This window comes from Nycticebus coucang, chromosome 2 (genome assembly GCF_027406575.1).
Source record: "Nycticebus coucang isolate mNycCou1 chromosome 2, mNycCou1.pri, whole genome shotgun sequence".
In the NCBI taxonomy this organism is placed as follows: Eukaryota; Metazoa; Chordata; class Mammalia; order Primates; family Lorisidae; genus Nycticebus; species Nycticebus coucang.
Genome location: NC_069781.1, coordinates 95,256,224 through 95,280,356, shown reverse-complemented (window position 1 = coordinate 95,280,356; position 24,133 = coordinate 95,256,224). Strand labels below are relative to the sequence as shown.

Here is a 24,133-nt window from a genome sequence, read left to right as displayed (position 1 = left end):
TCAGAAAATTTCTCCATCAATACATAATTTAAATATAGTCACTTGAAAGTACATGCTCCATTTTGCAGTATTTTTCCCATGTCAAGAGCTTTTCGCCTTCCCTGTACCCCAGGATGGCATTGTGAGGCGGGAGAAGGTTGTGGACCATTGCAGTAGTGAGGGTTTACTGCATGGAGTAGAACTCAGTAGATGTTTGTTGAATGAATGACCATAAAACAAACTATAAACAAATTAGAACACAGGCAAAACAAAGGGAAGAACCTTTCCCAAATGTATAACTAGTAGTAATATGATGAATATATAAAGTATATTTATATACATATTTTGTATATGATGAATATATAAAGTTTAAAGTATTTTGAAATACAAAGCAAAAAAGATGAACAACTCAACAGAAAAATGCACAAAAGGGGCAGAGATGGAAGGAAAATAAATGACCAATAAAGTCACAGATGCTCATCATCATTAGTAACAAAGGAAATGCAAATTGAAATAAGATGCTTTTTATTTACTATTTTGAGAAAATTGTAATTATTGATAATATCCAGTTGATGAGGATGAGGGTAACATTTCTGGTGAGAATATATAAAGTGGAAAAGCCAATTGGAAGGGAAATTTGCCTGTATCTTTCAAGACTAAAAACATCTATGTCTCCTGATCCAGCAAGTCTATTTCTGTGACTCTAGCTAAAGCAAAATTTATTCACACACGGGTATGTATTAGGCAAAGATGTCCACTGCACCATTGCTTATAATTGCTTAAAAGGCCAGTAATTTTGTCAAGGCTAAATAAAGTATGAGAAATAGATGCAGTCATTAAAAAGAACAAGGTAGACATGTATTGTTGACAAGAAAATATTTATTACAAAGCTATATTGTTAAGTTGAAAAAGCAGGCAAAAATACCACATATGGAATGATCCATTCATATGAAAATAAAAGTTATTATTATTTTTTTTTATAGAGATAGAGTCTTACTTTATTGCCCTTGGTAGAGTGCTGTGGTGTCACAGCTCACAGCAACCTCCAACTCCTGGGCTTAAGCGATGCTCTTGCCTCAGCCTCCTGAGTAGCTGGGACTACAGGCGCCCATGAGAATGCCTGGCTATTTTTTGTTGTTGCAGTTTGGCCGGGGCCGGGTTCGAACCCACCACCCTTGGTGTATGGGACCACAGGCGCCACTGAGCCACAGGTGCCGCCCTAAAAGGTTATTTTTATGTGACTCTACAAATGCATAGAAGGGCGACTGGAAACTTGTACCCTCAATAGTGGTTTCCTGTGGGAAAGAGAGTGGGTGAATGGACATGAGGCTTTCACATTTTTGTTACATTTAGTTGTGTTAGAGTCAGATCTTTTACAATGAGAATATGTTATGTATCATTGAGCAATAAAAAAGAGAACATAGACAGAAGGAGAGAAAGCTTTATGTAAACATCAAGAAAGAGAAAGAGAAAGGAATTGGGTGCATTATGCGTTAGGCATGTACTATAAAAACAGACCTAAATGAAAGGACGCTCACTCACTCTTCTAAACAGGCTCTCTGCTTGATCCCTGCTGGTGCCTGTCTGAGGCCTCATTAGCGCAGCAGGGTAGTTAAGAACTGTTCTTGCTCCTGCGAAGCACCCTGAAGGGGCACAGGGGAACTTGGAAATGACGTCTGCTTGAAAGTCAGAGTGAGGAAGATGCCCAGCCTCTGCATAATAGAGGGAGGAAGACGCCCAACCTCAGCCATAATTGCAATACTGAGTCAGATTGCTGGCTGATGCCAGTGGTGCTACTTGTCAAAAGTTATGACAGTTCTGCCTGGAACCCTGAGATGGTATGACACTTCTCACTCTGACGTTGATACTCGTGGTACTTTACCTTTATGTTACATTGCTTAGCTTTCCAGCGTCCCCCTTGGGGCTGATGTGACAAATAGCTCTCTTGCTGATGAATGATTTTTTTCAGTATGGGGGAGAGAGAGAAGGAGCATGCACTGACAGCATCAGTTTTCCCCGGTGTAATGAACAGAAAGACAAGAGGCACAGGTGCTGTGCTGGCTCAGGAGGCCAGTTTGAATGCTTGACTCTATTTGCTCTCCCCGTCGCTCCCCTTGCTGAGAGTATTAGTTTCCTGGGGCTGCTATAACAAGTTATCACACACTGGGTGGCTTAAAACAACAGAAATTTACTCTCATCTAGTTTCCGAGGCAAGAAGTCCAAAACCAAGGTGTCAGCAGGCTCTGAAGGGTCCTTTCCTGCCTCTTGTGGCTTCTCCTGGTTTCTGGCAGCCTTGGCATTCTTTAGCTTGGAGCTGTATCTCTCCACTCTGCAGCTTCACAAGCTTCTTCCAGTGTTTCTCTGTGTCTGTGTCCAAGCCTCCCTTTCCTTTCTCTCATAAAGATACCAGTCAGTGAAGTGTGGCCTCATCATAGCTTAATTAATTACATCTGCAGAGCCTCTGTTTGTAAGTAGGGTAACACTCTGAGGTTCCAGGTGGACATGAGTTTTTCTTTTCTTTTTTTTTTTTTAGACATCTCAAACTTATTATCTGTCTTCACTCTTTGGGTGACTTTCATGCCTTTGCTTTGTGGCTGATTCCCTCAGCCCGCTCACCACCCTGCCTTTTGTGTATATTGTTTGTTGAGGAACTTGATCACACGCTTCTGACACTAAAGCTTTACACATTTACTTCCCCAAATCCTTATAGTGTTAGTAACTCCATCTCCAGGGGAAGCCTGTCCTATTGTCCTCATATATAACCCTATACTTGTGTAATCACATCCCTAGCATTGGGTTTGGAACATTTTTTCACCTGCTCCATGGCTTAGTACAAAGTTGTGCATATAATTGGTTCATAATAAACACCTGTTGAGTAGAACTGACATGCTCCTTTTAGGGAGCAGGTACTCTGTTTCCCTGAAAATAAGACAGTGTCTTATTTTAAGGTGTGCTCCCAAAGATGCGCTAGGTCTTATTTTCAGGGGAAGTCTTATTTTCAGGAAAACAGGGTAGAAGAAGTTCCATTGCCATGTTCTTTAAAAAAGGAAGCAAAGCATACAACCAAACACAACCCACTACATAAATAAAAACATGAAGTCCCCAACTACTGTGGTTTAGTTTTGGCTCTTTTTGCTCTTTCCAGGTTTCTTCTTCCTAGTACTTCTTTCCAGGAAGAGCAGCTGCGATTTTTTTTTTCAACCATGGAGGATCTTCAGCTTTGGAAGCTGATTTCCCTTATTCTAGCAATAGCTCAGTAGACTTGGCCAGGTGTCTCTTTTTCTCCCACATTCAACTGTTTCATCAGAAATTTCCATGTTTGGTCCTTCTCCCAGAAAGTTAATGTAATTTGAGCTTATAAATGGTTTTTATGTAGTGCTCTTTCTTTATTTCCCAATATGGAAGGAATAATGGTAACAATAATAATGACAAAACACCTTAATTTTTTTTATTAAGTTATATATACATAGATCATGAATACATTTACACCTTTGTGGGATTCAATGTGTTGATTATTTGTACAAATTAGAGTGCATACATCCTACTAATTAACATAGCTTTCACCTCATTTACTTAATCACAGTGTTAAGACATTTGTGTTCAATACTTGATAGATTTGACTTGTACCCTTGCAATATGCTCCATAGGTCTGTTCCCACCATTAACCCTCCCTCTATTAAACTACCCCCCTCCCTTCCCATCCTCCTCTACTTCCCTCCTTCATCCTGGGCTATAGTTTGATTCATCTCTCATATGAAAGTGTGAGTGATTATAAATTAGTTTTATAGTAGTATTGAGTACATTGGATTTTTTTTCCGTTCCTGAGATACTTTACTAAGAAGAATATTTTCCAGCTCTATCCATGTAAACATAAAAGAGGTAAAGTCTCCATCCTTTTTTAATGCTGCATAGCATTCCATGGTATACATATACCATAATTTATACATATACCCATTCATGGGTCGATGGGCACTCAGGCTTCTTCCAAGACTTGGCAATTATGAATTGAGCTGCAATGAACAATCTGGTGCAAATATCTTTGTTGCCAAATGATTTTTGGTCTTTTGGATATACACCTAGTAGAGGAATTGCAGGACCGAATGGCAGGTCTACATTTAGATCCCTGAGTGTTCTCCAAACTTCTTTCCAAAAGGAACATACTAGCTTGCATTTTTGAAAACTCCTTAATTTTAGAGCATGCAATTCTAAATGATGTGCACATTTGGCCAGCAACAGATTTCTAATTTTTAATTTTGTCCTTATGGTGTTGTCAATGGTGACATTGGAATCATTCTGATTGGGTTCAGTGGTAGGTTCTGGAGCTTCAGAGAGGACTCAGCCCTACTCCTCATGGGAAGGAGGGGAGCGTGATGGGGTAGTGGGGTATGCAGAAGGAATAGGAGCCTCCCCTGGCAGGAGCCCATATGTTACAGGGACAGTCATTCTAGGGGCCTCCTTATTCCTTCAGCAATACCCACAGTCTTTCATAAAGGCTTATGGGGTCCCAAACTACATGTGTTGGCAGCATAAATGTCTAAATGGTAGGTAACTCATGCAGTGGGCCATGAGTTTCCACACGTGGCATCTGATGACCACGGGAAGATTCAAACATGTGCCAAGCCAGTAGGAACACTTCATTCATGCTTCCATTTGGTTGGAAATTCTTCATAATGCCTGATTTTTAGGTGTGATTTTATAGGGTAAAGTCTCAATACCAAGTTACATAAATAATTGGAGTGAGCTGTTATCGTTATTACAACATGTTGATTTATACTTAACCATCCTGGCTTCCAAGGGTCCAGTTAGTTACACATCATCAACAGCAACAGCTGCCTAGATCTTGCTTTCAGTTTCATGTGGTCTTGCTAACTTTTTGGCTAAAATTCTCAGGTCACCATACCCTAGGCTTAGGCAGCATCGTTGAGAGGCCAGGACTGCCAAATAGCTCTTCATATATGCACCTCTTTTATACTTATTTCATCCCCACTGCTTTCTGAGAGATGACAGTTCTCTCTCACTGTTTCAACCAAGGTAAAGGGCTAAGGCAAGTTGGAGCACTCTACCTCAATGATGTTGCTTCTTTCCTTCACTATAGCATAATGATAGTGATTATGAGTTCATCGGGGTTTACCTTTATTAACTCACACCATCCTCATCATGATCTCTCTCAGGGTAGTGAGCCAAACCTGGATGCCACCTTTGGGCTAGGAATAGGTATCACATTTTGAAATAGTTAAAAAAAATCAAAAGATGATTCCTTCTTTCACGCTCCAGCTCACTCTTTTTACTCCTACTTCCCTTTTCCTCCTCTCCCGGATCAAGCGTTAATCTGCGAAACTCTGACCGCAAAAGAAAAAAAAAAACTCTGCAGCTGATATCCAGAAAAACTCTAAAAATCCTGCTAGGGCCCCCAGACCCCTCTCCATGAGGTCTCATCAACCTGGCGTTCAAGGTCTTCAATAACCGAGAAGAGGCCTCTAAGCAGCAGCAATTCTCAGAGCTCCAGTTATTGGCTCTTGCCCTTAGACAACCCCCTGGATACTTCTTGAAACTCCTCTGGACAGTCCAGGAAAAGAAAACCTCCCCTGAGACGGTGCTTCAAGTGTTTCATTAAGAATGCATACAGCGAGGCGGAGCAAGATGGCGGCCGAGTAACAGCTTCCTTGCATCTGGGCACCGTGAGTCTGGGGAGATAGGACTCCAGGCATCTCTGGCTGGTGGGATCTGCCTATCATCACTCCTATGAGGATACAGGGAGTTAGCGAGAGACTTCTGGACCCCAAGAGGAGGACTAAAACAGTAGAAAACCGGCAAGTGGTCGCATGTGTGCAATCCGTCTAAACCCGCCCACAACTTCCACAGGCACAAGAACTTAAAGAGAAAGAGGAAGTGAAAGGAAAATTAGGGCAAGGAAACAGATAAAAGAAATCACTCATGAGGAAGAATCAGCAGAAAACTCCAGGCAACATGAAGAACCAGTCTACAACAACCCCACCAAGGGACCATGAGGGAGCTACTGCATATGATTCCACCTGTAAAGAAATGTTAGGAATGACAGAAAGGGAATTTAGAATACACATGTTGAAAACAATGAAAGAAATGATGGAAACAATGAAGGAAATTGCTAATAAAGTGGAAAATAACCAAAAGGAAATCCAAAAACAGAATCAAATAAGAGATGAATGATATGAAGAATATAAAAAGGATATAGCAGACCTGAAGGAACTGAAACAGTCAATTAGGGAACTTAAAGATGCAATGGAAAGTATGAGCAACAGGTTAGACCATGCAGAAGAAAGAATTTCAGAGGTAGAAGACAAAGTTCTTGAGATAACTCAGATAGTAAAACAGGCAGAAAAGAAGAGAGAGAAAGCAGAACGTTCACTGTCAGAATTATGGGACTTTATGAAGCGTTCCAACATACGAGTTATAGGAATTCCAGAAGGGGAAGAAGAATGCCCCAGAGGAATGGAAGCCATACTACAGAATATTATAAAAGAAAATTTCCCAAATATCACCAAAGATTCTGACACACTGCTTTCAGAGGGATATCGGACCCAGGTCGCCTCAATTCTAACCGAGCTTCTCCAAGACACACTGTGATGAACCTGTCCAAAGTCAAGACAAAAGAAAAGATTCTGCAAGCTGCCAGGAGTAAGCGCCAGTTGACCTACAGGGGCAAATCCATCAGAGTGACCGCAGACTTCTCTAATGAAACTTTCCAAGCAAGAAGACAATGGTCATCTACCTTTAATCTACTTAAACAGAACAATTTCCAGCCCAGAATTCTGTACCCTGCTAAGATAAGCTTCAAAATTGATGGAGAAATCAAATCATTTACGGATATACAAACAGGGAGGAAATTCGCCACAACAAGACCAGCTCTACAGGAAATACTTCAACCTGTTCTGCACACTGACCACCACAATGGATCAGCAGCAAAGTAAGAACTCAGAAATTAAAGGACAGAACCTAACCTCCACACTGATGCAAAAGATAAAACTAAGCAATGGACTCTCACAAAATAAGATGAATAGAATACTACCACACTTATCAATTATCTCAATAAATGTTAATGGCTTGAATTCCCCACTGCAGAGACATAGATTGGTTGACTGGATTAAAAAACACAAGCCATCCATTTGCTGTCTGCAAGAAACACACCTGGCTTCAAAAGACAAATTAAAGCTCCGAGTCAAGGGTTGGAAGACAATTTTTCAGGCAAATGGAATTCAGAAGAAAAGAGGAGTTGCAATCTTATTTTCAGATACATGTGGATTTAAAGCAACTAAAGTCAAAAAAGACAAAGATGGTCACTTTATATTGGTCAAGGGAAAACTACAACAAGAAGACATTTCAATTCTAAATATTTATGCACCCAATTTAAATGCTCCCAGATCTTGAAACAGACCTTACTCAGTCTGAGCAATATGATATCTGATAATACCATCATAACAGGGGACTTTAACACTCCTCTTACAGACCTGGACAGATCCTCTAAACAGAAATTAAACAAAGATATAAGAGATTTAAAGCAGACCCTAGAACTGTGCTTGATAGATGCATATAGAACACTCCACCCCAAAGATAAAGAATATACATTCTTCTCATCACCCCATGGAACATTCTCCAAAATTGATCATATCCTGGGACACAAAACAAATATCAACAGAATCAAAAGAATTGAAATTTTACCTTGTATCTTTTCAGACCATAAGGCACTAAAGGTGGAACTCAACTCTAACAAAAATGCTCAACCCCACCCAAAGGCATGGAAATTAAACAATCTTCTGTTGAATAACAGATGGGTGCAGGAAGAAATAAAACAGGAAATCATTAACTTCCTTGAGCATAACAACAATGAAGACACAAGCTACCAAAACCTGTGGGATACTGCAAAAGCAGTTTTGAGAGGAAAATTCATCACTTTCTAATGCCTACATTCGAAAAATAGAAAGAGAGCGCATCAACAATCTCAGAAGCCATCTTATGGAATTGGAAAAAGAAGAACAATCTAAGCCTAAACTCAGTAGAAGAAAAGAAATATCCAAAATCAAATCAGAGATCAATGAAATTGAAAACAAAAGAATCATTCAGAAAATTAATGAAACAAGGAGTTGGTTTTTTGAAAAAATAAATAAAATAGATAAACCATTGGCCAGACTAACTAGAAATAGAAAAGTAAAATCTCTAGTAACCTCAATCAGAAACGATAAAGGGGAAATAACAACTGATCCCACAGAGATACAAGAGATCATCTCTGAATACTACCAGAAACTCTATGCCCAGAAATTTGACAATGTGAAGGAAATGGATCAATATTTGGAATCACACCCTCTCCCTAGACTTAGCCAGGAAGAAATAGAGCTCCTGAACAGACCAATTTCAAGCACTGAGATCAAAGAAACAATAAAAAAGCTTCCAACTAAAAAATACCCTGGTCCAGATGGCTTCACTCCAGAATTCTATCAAACCTTCAAGGAAGAGCTTATTCCTGTACTGCAGAAATTATTCCAAAAAACTGAGGAAGAAGGAATCTTCCCCAACACATTCTATGAAGCAAACATCACCCTGATACCAAAACCAGGAAAAGACCCAAACAAAAAGGAGAATTTCAGACAAATCTCACTCATGAATATAGATGCAAAAATTCTCAACAAAATCCTAGCCAATAGATTACAGCTTATCATCAAAAAAGTCATTCATCATGATCAAGTAGGCTTCATCCCAGGGATGCAAGGCTGGTTTAACATACGCAAGTCCATAAACGTTATCCACCATATTAACAGAGGCAAAAATAAAGATCACATGATCCTCTCAATAGATGCAGAAAAAGCATTTGATAAAATCCAGCATCCTTTTCTAATTAGAACACTGAAGAGTATAGGCATAGGTGGCACATTTCTAAAACTGATTGAAGCTATCTATGACAAACCCACAGCCAATATTTTACTGAATGGAGTAAAACTCAAAGCTTTTCCTCTTAGAACTGGAACCAGACAAGGTTGTCCTCTGTCACCTTTACTATTCAACGTAGTGCTGGAAGTTCTAGCCAATACAATTAGGCAAGACAAGGAAATAAAGGGAATCCAAATGGGAGCAGAGGAGGTCAAACTCTCCCTCTTTGCTGACGACATGATCTTATACTTAGAGAACCCCAAAGACTCAACCACAAGACTCCTAGAAGTCATCAAAAAATACAGTAATGTTTCAGGATATAAAATCAATGTCCACAAGTCAGTAGCCTTTGTATACACCAATAACAGTCAAGATGAGAAGCTAATTAAGGACACAACTCCCTTCACCATGGTTTCAAAGAAAATGAAATACCTAGGAATATACCTAACGAAGGAGGTCAAGGACCTCTATAAAGAAAACTATGAAATCCTCAGAAAGGAAATAGCAGAGGATATTAACAAATGGAAGAACATACCATGCTCATGGATGGGAAGAATCAACATTGTTAAAATGTCTATACTTCCCAAAGCAATCTACCTATTCAATGCCATTCCTATCAAAGTACCTACATTGTACTTTCAAGATTTGGAAAAAATGATTCTGCATTTTGTATGGAACCAGAAAAAACCCCGTATAGCTAAGGCAGTTCTTAGTAATAAAAATAAAGCTGAGAGCATCAGCATACCAGATTTTAGTCTGTACTACAAAGCCATAGTGCTCAAGACAGCATGGTACTGGCACAAAAACAGAGACATAGACACTTGGAATCGAATTGAAAACCAAGAAATGAAACTAACATCTTACAACCACCTAATCTTTGATAAACCAAACAAGAACTTACCTTAGGGGAAAGACTCCCTATTCAATAAATGGTGTTGGGAGAACTGGATGTCTACATGTAAAAGACTGAAACTGGACCCACACCTTTCCCCACTCACAAAAATTGATTCACGATGGATGAAGGACTTAAATTTAAGGCATAAACAATAAAAGTCCTCAAAGAAAGCATAGGAAAAACACTGAAAGATATTGGCCTGGGGGAAGACTTCATGAAGAAGACCGCCATGGCAATTGCAATAACAACAAAAATAAACAAATGGGACTTCATTAAACTGAAAAGCTTCTGTACAGCTAAGGAGACGATAACCAAAGCAAAGAGACAACCTACACAATGGGAAAGGATATTTGCATATTTTCAATCAGACAAAAGCTTGATAACTAGGATCTATAGAGAACTCAAATTAATCCACATGAAAAAAGCCAACAATCCCATAGATCAATGGGCAAGAGACATGAATAGAACTTTCTCTAAAGATGACAGACGAATGGCTAACAAACACATGAAAAAATGTTCATCATCTCTATATATTAGAGAAATGCAAATCAAAACAACCCTGAGATACCATCTAACCCCGGTGAGAATGGCCCACATCACAAAATCTCAAAACTGCAGATGCTGGCGTGAATGTGGAGAGAAGGGAACACTTTTACACTGCTGGTGGGACTGCAAACTAGTACAACCTTTCTGGAAGGAAGTATGGAGAAACCTCAAAGCACTCAACCTAGACCTCCCATTTGATCCTGCAATCCCATTACTGGGCATCTACCCAGAAGGAAAGAAATCCTTTTATCATAAGGACACTTGTACTAGACTGTTTATTGCAGCTCAATTTACAATCGCCAAAATGTGGAAACAGTCTAAATGCCCACCAACCCAGGAATGGATTAACAAGCTGTGGTATATGTATACCATGGAATACTATTCAGCCATTAAAAAAAATGGAGACTTTACATCCTTCGTATTAACCTGGATGGAAGTGGAAGACATTATTCTTAGTAAAGCATCACAAGAATGGAGAAGTATGAATCCTATGTACTCAATCTTCATATGAGGACAATTAATGACAATTAAGGTTATGGGGGGGAGGCAGAAAGAGGGATGGAGGGAGGGGGGTGGGGCCTTAGTGTGTGTCACACTTTATGGGGGCAAGACATGATTGCAAAAGGGACTTTACCTAACAATTACAATCAGTGTAACTGATTTATTGTACCCTCATTGAATCCCCAACAATAAAAAAGAAAAAAAAAAGAAAAAAAACAAAAGAATGCATACAGCAAAAAAGAAAAAAAAATCAAAAGATGAATAGTATCTGTGACATATGAAAATGACATGAAACTCAAATTTCAGTGAGTTAATTGGAACACAGCCATACACATTTGTTTACATATTGGTGGTTGCTTCCACAATACAGCAGCTGAGTGGAGTAGTTAAAGCAGAGACCTTGAGAGTTCCCAAATTGAAAATACTTCTTTTCTTGCCCTTTTCAGGGAAAATGTGTTGACCTCTATCTGTGTAATTGGTTCCATTATTATCTCCATTTTATACACGAGGTAATGGGGGCTGAGAGTTTTCAGGCTGCCTATAGCAAATTTTTCAGATAGTGAATTCGATATTAGAAGTATTAGACCCCAAAGTCTCTTTTCAAGCTTCTCCTGAATAGGCACAGGCAGGCAGAGCATTCAGAGACCAAGTATTTATGAGGCAACCGCTCAGCATCTCACAATCCTGCACGTGTGTGGGCACAACTGTGTGTGGTAAAATCCCAGGTGGGATAATATGCCAGGAAGAGAATGAATTAAACATGATTTAAAAAATCCATCTCTGCTTTGAAAGCTGAGACAGCAGTGGCTATCATTTCAGCGACCATGATGGAGGGACCATCATGGCTGATGACGCTGATAGTCACAGTTGTTGTTAAATGATAATAATCATTTCCAAGTCGAAGACAGCAGTTGTTAACAGACTATACTCTTGGGGTTGGCTTATGTAGGCATATCCCAAGAGTCATAGTTGGAGAATGAGGGAGCAACACTCTGCCCTTTTGGTGCTCAAGTGTCATTTTGCATCTGTGCAAAAATAAGTTTGTGCTTTTCAGCTCTTTCGTTATTGAATGCAGCACAGATGAATCCATTAGCGTCACTGTGCATGGCTTGTGCACAACAGGGATGTGGGGTTCCCTCCTCAGTCCTCTCTCTAAAGGCCTCCCTTGAAAAACATGGGAGGCAGGATGTTCATTTGCTTAGAAAGAAATTGGTTGTATAGAAAAGGCTGCCAGCCTCTGATGCCTAGATAGGGCCTTATGGAAAGTAAGCCGCACATTTGCAGGTGGTAGAGGTTCTATCTGCAATAGTAAACCCTTTGCAATATTTTTCCAGAGTCTGAAAATCTGACAAATTGATTACACTTGGTTTTTCTTTGTTTCTTTTTTTGTTTGTTTAGTTTTGTTTTTCAAGAGTCCCAGAAAAGGAACTCTATGAGAGAGACACATTCTAGATACAGGATTGCCATATAACCTGCTAGAGCCACAGACTCTATGCTTGAACTGCTCTTTAAAGGGGCTTGGGGAGATTTTTCCCACCTGTAAGCCAGACTGTATATAAGAAATATTGTGTATACATTGCATGCACTACCCTGATGTTGGGCTTTTTATTTTCCTATGATTTTTTATGATGACAGGTGGAAGACTTCTATATTTTAAGAAAAGCTACCCTGGGATCTGCTGATTTAAGAGGGGGGCCCTGGGCTGTCCCAAGGAGACACTTGGTCTCCAGCTCTGGTCTGGCAGGTATGAGTTGGCTGTGAAAGGAGCCCTCCTGTTCTCAGAGCAATTACATGCTCCTGGCATTTTAAAGTGGGTTTTACACTTTTTTCCTCTCTGCTACTCAGTGGTATCCTCTGTTTTCAGTGTTTACATGGCTGAATAAATGTTTTTCAGCTCTTGAGCTGAGTTCAATTCAATCTTGCCCTCCTTCTGATTTACACCTTCTCCTTTCCTTCTTGTCTCTTGGCAGGAGCGTTTATCCTAACAAAACAAAACCTCCCATTTAGATAACACCCCATGTGCATGTGCCAAGAACCCATTTGATCCATCCAAGCACCTCTGAAAGGGAGATGCAGAAGTCCCCCTCAAAACTCATTTCCTGGGAGCCCAGGGTTGTCCCCATCCTGTGTGCCCTAGTCATTGCTGAAGCTGAAGAACACAGCAGAGAGGGACGTGACCTCTTCTCCCATGAGTGTCCATGCTGCCTGGCCTAAGGAAGATGCACAGGGGCTGTTCATGATGCTGCTGCTGGGATCAGATAGCTCCTTTGTGAGGAAGGAAGGAGTCTGCACCAAATGTGTGGCATGGATAGTCTTCCCTTTCCTTCCCTTCCTCTCTGTAGCTAAGACAAAGACAACAAAGAAGCTGGATTGGGCAGAGGCACTTGGCAGCTTGGAGAAAGGGGGTATAGTCATCTCTCTACAAGCAGATTCAGGACCTTGGACATGTCCCAGGGAGCATGGCAGGGGCCAGGCTGAACCTAGGAAGGCACCTTTTTCTAGCAGTTGCTCAGCTGGTGTGCATATGGTGCTCAACAGCTAAGCAGCTGACCCCAGACCAGTACCACCACTCTGGGGCTTAAAGATCATCCGCCATCTACTTGGCTAGTGACTTAAAATTACAAATGGTTGTCTTTGGTTTTGTAGAAGGTAGTATAAATAATTGCTCTTACCTTCATGGATTTGATTAGAGAGGGGATGAGAAGGAAGAGAGGGGGAGGGGGGTCTTCTCTCACCCCTTAAATCTCTCTGCTTTATTCTTTTCTACAGCATGTACCTTCTAATGTCCTATATGTTTCACTTACTTATTTTGGTTTTGCCTGTTTACCCCCCACAAGAATGTGGCCTCCCTGAAGACAGAGCTTTTGCCTGTTCACAGTTGTTATTTGCACAACATTTTAAATTATGCCTGGTACCTATTAAGGTGCTCAATAGATATTTATTGATTGAATTTATTAATTCTCACCCTGGAAGTAGCTACTGTAACTGACTCCAGCGTCCCTGAATTTGTTCCATATGTTGAGGTGGAAGAACAGAGCTAGAGGCTATAAATGTAAATCAAAATGTAAATCCTAGGAATTGCTATCATGGTCCAGACTGTGGACTTTCTAGACAGTGTTTTGGTTCTGCCGGAGGGACCAACGGATGAATGTGATGGCAGGGCTTGACATATGCTTCAAAAATTTCAGTTTATTATTCACTAATTCATTCAGCCAGACAGGCAGAGAGTCAATCTTTTATCAACAATTAGCTGAACAAGAAAGACAAGTTCATACCTTTATGAATCTTGTCATCCATAACTATAGTAGATGAACATTTGGGGGGAATTATTTATTTTTTCACCTTGCTCCAACTCTGTGAAGAAGCATTCCTTAGCTTTCCCACTTTTTTAATAATGTAATTTTGCATCTAGAACCTTAAGTGAGTTCTTCAGGCAGAAGGCACCTGCCACAGTGGCCTCCCCATGCCTGGGTGATGAGATTGAGTGAGCTCCTTAACAACCCGGGTCCCTGGGGTTACTCCTGGCTCACTGTGCCAGAAGTGAGTGTTCGTTTTAACTTACAGAAAATCTTTGCTTCTTTTATTGGTGGCATGGGCCAATGACATTGGGGAGCTATGAGAGAAAAATGCCATAGAGGGTATGATGGCAGAAAAATGGAGATAGGAAATATTGGGCTTGAAGAGGGCTCCTTCTGTTTTTCCTGCAGCCAGCTCTTGTCCCATCTTCAACGAGCTTATTCATGAGTGTATCACTCTCATCTTGTAATAATATCTCCTGCGATCATACCCAGCAAATGGAAGGCGATATCATGACCTTTAGTGGCTATTTCTAGCATACACGAAAAGGATTAAGAGTTTGAGTCTGATATAAACTCAGAGTCAATCAACACTGAGTGGAGGCTGTTGAAGGGGGACAATAGCTATGCCCAGAACGAGGCCAGTGGCCCCGGGAACCAGGCTTGGGAACAGGGCAGACAGGAGTGCACTCAGGGTGGAGGTGCAGGGGATGGGGGAGGGCTCTCAACTCTTTCAAAAGAGGAGGCATTAAAAGAACTGGGGATGCTTATTTTGGGGAAGACTCAGAAGGAGCAGGAGTCAGATGACAGAAGAGCTATCCATGTTGGGAGACACTAAACCTTTCTGGAACTTGAAGTGAAGATGCTTGGGTGGAAAAACTTCCTACCTGCAGAAGTATTCAAAGAGGTCCACCTGGGGACTGTCCTAAACCTTCCTACCTGATCCCATAGGACAAGGGCAAGTCTGATTCGTGTATGATGAGCTCAGGCACCGATTGAAGCCATCTTGGGGCATGGTAAACTGATAGGCTGCCCAGATAGCAGAGAAGGGACAGCTTTAGTTTGGAGTCATCTTCTGGGATCCTCCTTTCCCCAGTTCAGCTCCAGTCAACTGGCTTTATTTTTCTGTTCCCTTTAAAACATTCTCCCATACTTACTGATCCAACAATTCAACTTCCGAGAGTCTGTATCATAGAATTAAAAATACCCGCACTTAGTTACCTGTGCACAAGGATGTATGTATGCATGTTTGTGTGTGTATAAATTATAGAATTGTTTGAATTACAAAAATGTGGAAACAACCAGAGTGACAACTAAAAGGGAAAAACTGAGTAAATTCTGATATTTCCGTAACGTGAACTATTATGTAGTTATTAGAGACAATGAGTTAGATCTGTCTACTGTTGTAGAGGAATGGGTGAGACAAGGAGCCAAGTGAGAAAAGCAAGACAGACGTGTGTGATGTCATTTTGCTAGAATGGATTAAAAACCCTCCACATGTAATCATGTTGGCATATATTTGTGTGAGGATGGCAATAGGGATGGAAGAGTATAGATGATGTTTTAATATGGATTGGAGGGTTTGGGGTGGACTGGAGTAGAAGCCTGAGAGACAGATGGGGTAGGAACAGAGACAAAGTGAAGGAGAGTGAAAGGGCGTGGTTCATCTGTCTGTCTGTCTATGTATTTATCTTCCATCCATCATCTGTCTATCTCTATCTTTTTTTTTTTTTTTTTTGTAGAGACAGAGTCTCACTTTATTGCCCTCGATAGAGTGCCGTGGCATCACACAGCTCACAGCAACCTCCAACTCCTGGGCTGAAGCGATTCTCTTGCCTCAGCCTCCCGAGTAGCTGGGACTACAGGCGCCCGCCACAACGCCCAGCTAGTTTTTGGTTTGCAGTTCAGCCGGGGCCGGGTTTGAACACGCCACCCTCGGTATATGGGGCTGGCGCCCTACCGACTGAGCCACAGGCGCCACCCCTATCTCTATCTTTATGTAACTACATATCATCTACCTATCTACCCATTCTTCTATGTATGTATCTGTCAGCTATCTTCATAGCTTGTGCTTATACATGCATTAATTTAGAGGACTTTAATAAAAGGTAAAGAAAGAAAAAAGAAAATTCCTTCTGTCTTACATGTTAATTCTATTCTTGGCTTTGTTGTTACTGTCTTATAAGAACTGTTTCAACCTTCCTATTAAAGACTATTCAGAGGTTTAATAATAAAACAAAAGACTAGGTTTAATAGCTTAAAGGTAGGGCTTTAAACAAAAAGAAATTTGGGGAATGTTTAAAGATAAAATATTTTTATGTACCCGATTTTCTAGATATCATGAAAGATGAAGGACGTGATCATTTGTGTTTTTCTAAGCAGGATTTTCTTTTTTGCTATATTGAAAGTATCCATTTTCTCCTAGTGCTTTAGCAAAAATGTTCCTTTCTTAAAACCAGAGAACACAGGGTCAAATTAGGAGTACCCAACTCAGTTAAGAAATTCCCTAGTCCCTGATAGAGAAGTAGGACACTGAATGGAAAGTCTGTGTGTGTGTGTGTATGATCATTTTTTTCTGCTAAGATTGTCAGCAAGATGCTGCCTTTTTTTTTTTTTTTTGTATATGTGATTTGGATGCTTTCTATCAAATTATTTTAAGTGATTGTTTTCCACATAAAATTATCCACATCATACACTCATGTTGGGTGCTGATGGTTCTTTCTGTATAAAGAATTTGTCTACATCTAGAATAACCCAGGCAGTGTAGAGTTGGATGGCAATTTATCTTTGCTTACCTTGAAAGAGGAGTTTGGGGAGAATATGATGCTATTTCATATTCAGGTGTGGATGTAGACTCAGAGCTGATACAAAAGTAAATGAGTAGATGTGTCAGCTCCCTGGAAGTAGGAATATTGACCATCCTATTTCCTTGATTTTAAGATGTTCATTTATATGTTAACTGAAATCTGAATGTATCTTACTACATTTATTAGGGTAATATTGCAAGTCGACACTGGTTTTATTATTGAAGGTGTTGGAAATCCTGTAGAATTCCATTGGCTGGTCACTGAGTTCTGGATGTTTGATGTAATTAGAACACTCCAGAATCATGAACCTCAACCAGAACTGCAGTCTACAGTTGCAGACTTGATTCAGACAAACCAGGAAGTCGTAAGAGTATTTATTTTCATGCAAGTGACTTGTAGATAGATAATCCTAAAAATGTACAAATTGGGATCTGCACATGGCAGACTTCGTTTTTTCAATCTTAGTTTTGTTTTGGAGGTACTATGATTTGGGGAAAACGAGTATGTACAAAGACTTTTTTTTCCACCTCACAGGTTAAAATATCTTTCATGAGCTCCCAAAACCTGAAGGATGCTGATGGGCAATTTGTCTGTCACAGGGGGTGGGAAGAATCAGAAAAGAAAACATTCTTCTGATGTGTGACTTGGAGAGAATGAAGGAATGAGGGCAAGCCAACATGTGAAAAGCTGTGCTGCTGGACTAGATTGCTTGCATTTCTCATTTGCTCTGGATGTCCCGTCAAGCATTTCCTTTGAGTTTTGTTGTTGCTGTTACTTTGTTTTCCTGGGCATCATAGCCGCTTCTTTGCCCCTACAAGAAAAAAAAAATCAGCCTCTTCCTGGCCCCTACATCCTTGGCTAATCTATAAGGCTTCCCTGCTGCCTTCCCTGTGTGTGTTTGAGTCCATGGTCTTTGCGGATTTTCTCATGCTTTTTCTTTATGATGTTTCAGCTCATCCACCATACACCATGTGCTTTAGAGTGAAATTCTACCCACACGAACCCCTGAAGATTAAAGAAGAGCTCACAAGGTATTTTCCGTTTGTTTGTATGTTTAATGTGGCCCTTTGACCAGCCAGGTCCCCTGAGTCTTGCAGGCTAAATGGGCCTCCTGCCTAGAGCAGAACGTCTGAGCAGCCCAGGCACTGAACTCAGCAGTTTGGGCTTGGAATGCTTCTTTTACACTTAATTGTCTTGGGATTTTTTTCAAACAATTGTCATTGGGAGTATAATTAACTATGCAAAAAGGCAGTGGTGATGAGGGGGAGCTGCTCTCTGAAAACATCTAACAGTGAGCTGCTAAAAATAAATAGAAGATGGCTGTCTTCGGGACATGGGCAAATTCATAGCTAGCACAGCCCAAAGTCCATCCTTAGTGAGGTTTTTGTGGGAGCTGTGGGTATGGGGAAAGAGAGAGAGAGAGAGAGAGAGAGAGTGTGTGTGTGTGTGTGTGTGGAAGGATAACAGATAATGGATATCATAAGTGGTTGTTGGAATTTTGCAAACTCATCTGCTTTTTCCTTTTTATCAAGGTAAAATTCCCAGACATAAATTAATTTAACAATTTTAAATTGTATAGTTCAGTAACATTCACAATATTGGAGAGCCATTCCTACTATCTAGTTCCAGACATTTTTATCACCCACCAAAGAAACCCTATACCCATTACAGCACTACTCACTCTCCCCTTCCCCAGGCCCTGACAGGCACAAATCTATTTTCTTTTCCTGTGTGTTTTTGTATTCTAGACATTTTATGCAAATGGAATCATACAATAGGTAACTTTGGCCTGAGTTTGGCTTAAAAACTTTATTTATTTGATAATTTTCTTCCTCATTCTTGCTGTTATACATCCAGGGGTGAGTTAATCCATGCTGAATTATCTATGAGAGAGAGAGAGAGATATTGATAGATTTTCCTACCTTCAGGGTGTTAATTGGGAAGATCAAATCAAATACCAATGCCCTACTTTTGTTATTTGTTTTCTTTATAATCTTGTCCAGAGGATAAAAATTGAATACATTTCACAATACATGATAAGATCAATAATCTGATGTTGTCAAGAAAAGTCCATTTGAGAATAAAATAATAAAAAGATTTTCTAGCCCCTCTCAGTTAAATATGTTAGCGTTTTTCCACTTTCGACTAAACAGTTCAAGTATGAAGAGTGGGATATCACGAACATATCTGATGTTTCCAAAGGAAAATTAAGATGACCCACTGCCTTTGCATAGGTAGAAATGGATTTTTCTTGGTCAACATAGTCCTCAGGATTCTAAACTGATTGAGTAACTGTGGAATGCCCAGGTACTTCTGGTTTGCATTCTCATCTTGAAGGCATTTAGTTTTTCTTGTATGATAAGTTATTTTATTGTAAGACTAATATAAATCTTGAGAAGAATTTACTACATGTGAATTTAAGATTATATTCATGGCTAAGCCTAGGAGTAAAGAAATGTTAAGAGAAAGGCAGAAGCAAAAGGACAGAACAACAAAAATACCTACAAAAAAGGATATTGGAAGTCATTTTCCACTGTTCCTTTTCCTCTCCATTTAAGTAATAATCTTGTAATTCATTAGATTCTGGGGCTTATGCAAATGCATACAATTGAATGTAACCAAAAGTACGTTGGTTTTACTTATTTATTTATTTTTAGTAAGGAACACCTTTAAATACACATTAGAAAAGCAATGTCATTAATGTCAGTGCAATGATTTATGCCCCAGATCCTCTTATGTTTTTGTTGCTTCATCTTTTCATGCAGGAGTGATAGTAAAGAAAGATACATTTTATTCTTGGTGGCTATTGTATTAAAAAATGGACATCCTGAACCTGCAGCCATTTGTAAGGCTTAGTGGATTATGTTAAATCTACAGTAATCCTCGATTATCTCCAGAGATTTGATGTGAAAGCAGCTTTTCTTTTCTCAGCGAGCTTTCATCAGATTGATTTCTGAGTTATGGGATTAGAATCCAAAACTCTCATTTTTCACTACCGAATTCATAAAGAAGTGGAAGCAAACGCTAGTATGTTCAACGCACATAGTCAACACATGAAAAAGAAATCTCATGGTATTTGGCCTATCAGTTGACGGTCCTTTAAAAAGGAAAATATTTGATCATGTCAAGTATTCTTGACCTTTGGTATCCTGAATGGTTTAGAGCTAAGGTCCTCAAGGTGGTCCATGAACAAGCACCAGCATTACCTGGGAACTGTTGTAAATGTAAGTTCTTGGGGCCTGCCCAGGACCTACTGAATTAGACACTCTAGAACTGGGGCCCTGAAGGGGTCTGGAGTCACCAGAAGAGGGTGTCTTGACACGAGGAATGAAGAGGCTTGACACAGAGTCTGTGCTGGAGGTTGGAGGAACTCTGGGAGGAGCCCTCCTGAGTAAATCTCGGGTCTGTATTTATTATCACAAAGCAGGAAAAAGTAGTTAAAAGTTACTTATCAGATATGAGCATTAAAAAAGGAGGAATATGGAGAGTGTCAGACAGCATGTCTCCAATTTGTTTTGCAAAATCTCAGACCTTAAGCAAGACCTCTCTGCCTGTAGCATCAAGAGAACTTTGGAATCTAGAGAATCTTTGCCATAACCATGAGATCTGGTATTGCCACACCTCACATATGCATACTCCCTTGAAGGCCAGTTTTTTGATCTCCAGTTCTTACACAACTCCATGCCATTCTCATGATTCTCCAGGTCTCTCAAGCAGGAAGTGAGTCATATGCTGAAGATCAGGGCTCAGTTGCCTCTACAGGGCCCAGCAATCTGTATTTTCATAGGCACTCCAGGTAGTTCTATAGCATGTAAAAACATGAGAACCACTATGCTAAGACAATTCAGACTTTCAAAAATATTAGTTTCTTTTGGGAAATACTAAAATGTACAATTCAGATTCTGATTCAGATTCTGGTTTCATATGTTCACAGAGTTGTGCCACCACCATCATGATCTAATTCCAAAACATTTTTTATCACCCTAGTAGGAAACTGGGTACCCAAGCAGTCATCCTCTGTCTTCCCCTCCCCCTACTTCTTGGCAACCATGAACCCTGATTTGTTTGCTCTGGACATTTCATATGAATGGAATCCTATGTGGCCTATTGGGTCTAGCTTCTTTCACTTAGCATAATTTTTTCAAGGTTCCTCCCTATTGCAGCATTTTCAGTACTTTATCCCTTTTTATGGTTGAATAATATTCCATTGTATGGATGTACCACATTTCCATCATATGGATGTACCAATAATATTCCATTGTATGGATATACCAACATTTCTACTATCTATTCATCAGTTTGTGGACATTTGGGTTATTTTCACTTTTCAGCTTAATGAATAATGCTATTGTGAATATTCATATATGAGTTTTGGTGAGGACCCAGATTCTGATTCAGTTGGGTCTGGGGTAGAATCCAGAGCCCCACAGCACTGGTATTTGTTAAAAGTTCCCACTAATATACAGTTAGTGTTGAGAACTACCGTTTTAGAACCTTGTTAAGCGAATTGTGATCTTTGGACCTATGGCACAGCATAATGTGGGAGCTTTTTAGAATCTCATGCCCACTCCAGACCTTCTGAATTTATATTTTGAAGATCTCCAGGTATTTCATTTGTGCATTAAAGTGGTAGAAGCACTAGTTTAGGGCAGTAGTCTTGCTCTTACCTACCCAGTGTAATATTTTTTCTTTGACAAAATGCACCAAACTCTGAATATCAAATTTATCTGGGCTGCCTTTATCATGTGAATACAGTTCCATACTAAGTTGGGTACAGAGTGTCATGTGAGCCTCAGCCATGTCCCAAGTGCCCATCATAAAACAGACGTGAGATAAAGATTCAGTGAATGAAAACATCCGTGAGCCACTGAACCCTTCAGTGCATCCAGTGTGCTTTCAGTGAACCAGAGCCCAGACATAGTGCTCTGGGATGGGCAATACTTCTGTAACCTTAAGATGTTAGTCGCCATCTCTGATTCTCCTTGTCTTTGCCTTTAATATGGGGGCTGTAAACGTTACACTTCATAAGGCTGAGTAAAGATCAAATTGGGCACTGCAGGTGTGTACTAGTCAAGATTCTCCAGAGAAACAGAATATATAAACATATATATATATAAATATATATGTGGATACACACACATACATAGGGTATATCTAGAATGAAATTTATTATAAGGAATTGGCCCACATGATGATGGAGACTGAGATGTTCCCCATTCTTCTGTCTGTGAGCTGGAGGCGCAGGAGAGCTGGTGGTGTGGCCCAAAGGCCCTAGAGCAGAGCCAATGGTGTGGGCTTTAATCCACATCAGAAGGCGTGGGAACCAGGAGTGCCGAGAACAGAAGTCTGATGTCCTGGCCCAAGCTGTGAGGCAGAGTGAATTGGGCCTTCCTCTTCTGTTGTGTGCACCTCTGTGGATTGGATGGTGTCCATCCACCCTGGGAGGGCTATCTGCTTTACTCAGTTCACCAGTTCAAATGCTAATCTCTTTCAGACACACCCTCACAGATAGCCAGACATAATGTTTAACCAGCTATCTGGGCATCCCATGGCTCAGTCAGGTGACACATAAAATTAATGATCACAATACTGGGACTGACTGAGAGATTACCATCCTGCCCCACCCTGCCAAGAATATCGGAAGAAAAAATACATTGGTCTTCCTAATAAGCATGCAAACAATCTACACACATGTTCAAAGTTACTTTGGTCAGAAACAATAGACTCTCTGCCTACCTGAGCCTTGAATGAAAGAATTAACGAGGCTGAGAAAGATGAGGGAGTCAGAGAGAGCAGTCAGTATGGGGCAACAGAAGGGACAGGGACAAGAGGAGCCTGAGTTGGGGGTTGCAAGTGGATGCTCCACCCCAGAACCCCTTGCTATGAGCTGGCCTTTTTTTGTTTGTTTGGTACTACAGTGGTTTTACAAACTATTTGTTGAAATGTGAAATTCAGATTTTGGGGGGAAAGTGGATGCATGTGGTCTGCTTTTTTAATGCCAGCACTGGGCTGGAACTGGGTGGCAGTCAGCCCCTTCCTAGGGAGACTCCATGTTACATTCTGCTTCCTCAACCACCTTCACCAGCCTGTGTGACTCACACACATTACAGCTTCTGTGTGCCTAGCCTCGGCAGCACTTGAATGTGCCATGCCTAGAAAAAAGAAAGGGCCCTGCACGGATGACAGCGCTAGTTATGAGTCAATTGCCTTTCTGGCCTCATAATAACCATGTCTCTTTGAGATTAATGTGAGTCTGACTGCCCCTGAGAAACGATGGGGCTGGTCTTGGAATACAGATCAAACTTGTTTCCTGAATCACCATTTCAAACAGAACTTGGGCAGCATGTGTCTGAGATGCAGGTGGTGATGACAGTGGCTGGGGTTGTCCTCCTGTGAGAGCTCCTGCCGGGAGCAGTGGCTGCCTGCCCGTGGCATTCTTCAGTTCTCATGCCTCTTTGAAAAGACCAAGCCTGCCCAGCTTTGGAAGCTGATAAGACCTGCTCACCCACAGACACTTCAGATTTTATGAATTCAGAGGGCCCCTCTCTTCCTCTGGTTGCTGTAAGAAGGGCTTGGCATGTCTCAGCCAATCCCTGGAGCTGGACAGGGCTCTTGTGACCCTGGTGGCAAAGCATGAGCAACTCTACTTCTTCCAGTCTTCAGGCTAAACTTAGGGCAACTGTTTCTCCTTTTGTATTGCAGGTACCTGTTGTACCTTCAAATTAAAAGAGACATTTTTCATGGCCGGCTGCTATGCTCCTTTTCTGATGCAGCCTACCTGGGTGCCTGTATTGTTCAAGGTAAGTCTGGCTACAGCTCACTCAGCCCCAGCACTGCCTGGCTGTTCAGAGCCTCCCTCCTCTGCCTCCCCAGTTGTACCCATCCTGCTTGAGCCTGTGACAAGAGCCAGGTAGGGGTGGGCACTTAGCAACAGATGCCCCCAACACACCTTCTTTCCCATACTAGCAGGGTCCTGGTGGAAGGTGGAGCTGAGATGTTTACAAGGATCTCTGTAAAAACAAAAGGTCCTCTGAGACCCCAAGGTAGACTAAGAAGCTCTCTTTCAAAAGGGTTGGAATAGAAACCTTAAGAAGCTCCAAAGGGATGTGGGGTGCTGTGTATTCTGAGCTCCATTTGCTAGGTGTAGGGCCTAGTGGGGACGGAACTCTGTCTAAGAGGGTAGGTATCCAATGAGGGGGCATCCTGTAAGC

At 40.8% G+C, this 24,133-nt stretch overlaps 1 protein-coding gene across 3 annotated transcripts in view; it reads left to right on the top strand.

Moving 5' to 3' along the window:
- FRMD3 (FERM domain containing 3) overlaps positions 1-24,133 on the top strand; it is a 293,188-nt gene that overhangs the window by 160,472 nt on the left and 108,583 nt on the right. For all 3 annotated transcript variants that reach the window (XR_008376912.1, XM_053576329.1, XM_053576319.1), the window contains exons 4-5: positions 17,875-17,953; positions 23,625-23,722. Coding sequence is in view for 2 of the 3 variants with exons in the window: in XM_053576329.1 (XP_053432304.1) it covers positions 17,875-17,953; positions 23,625-23,722 (177 nt within the window). In the remaining variant the exon portion in view is untranslated. The remainder of the gene's footprint in view (positions 1-17,874; positions 17,954-23,624; positions 23,723-24,133) is intronic.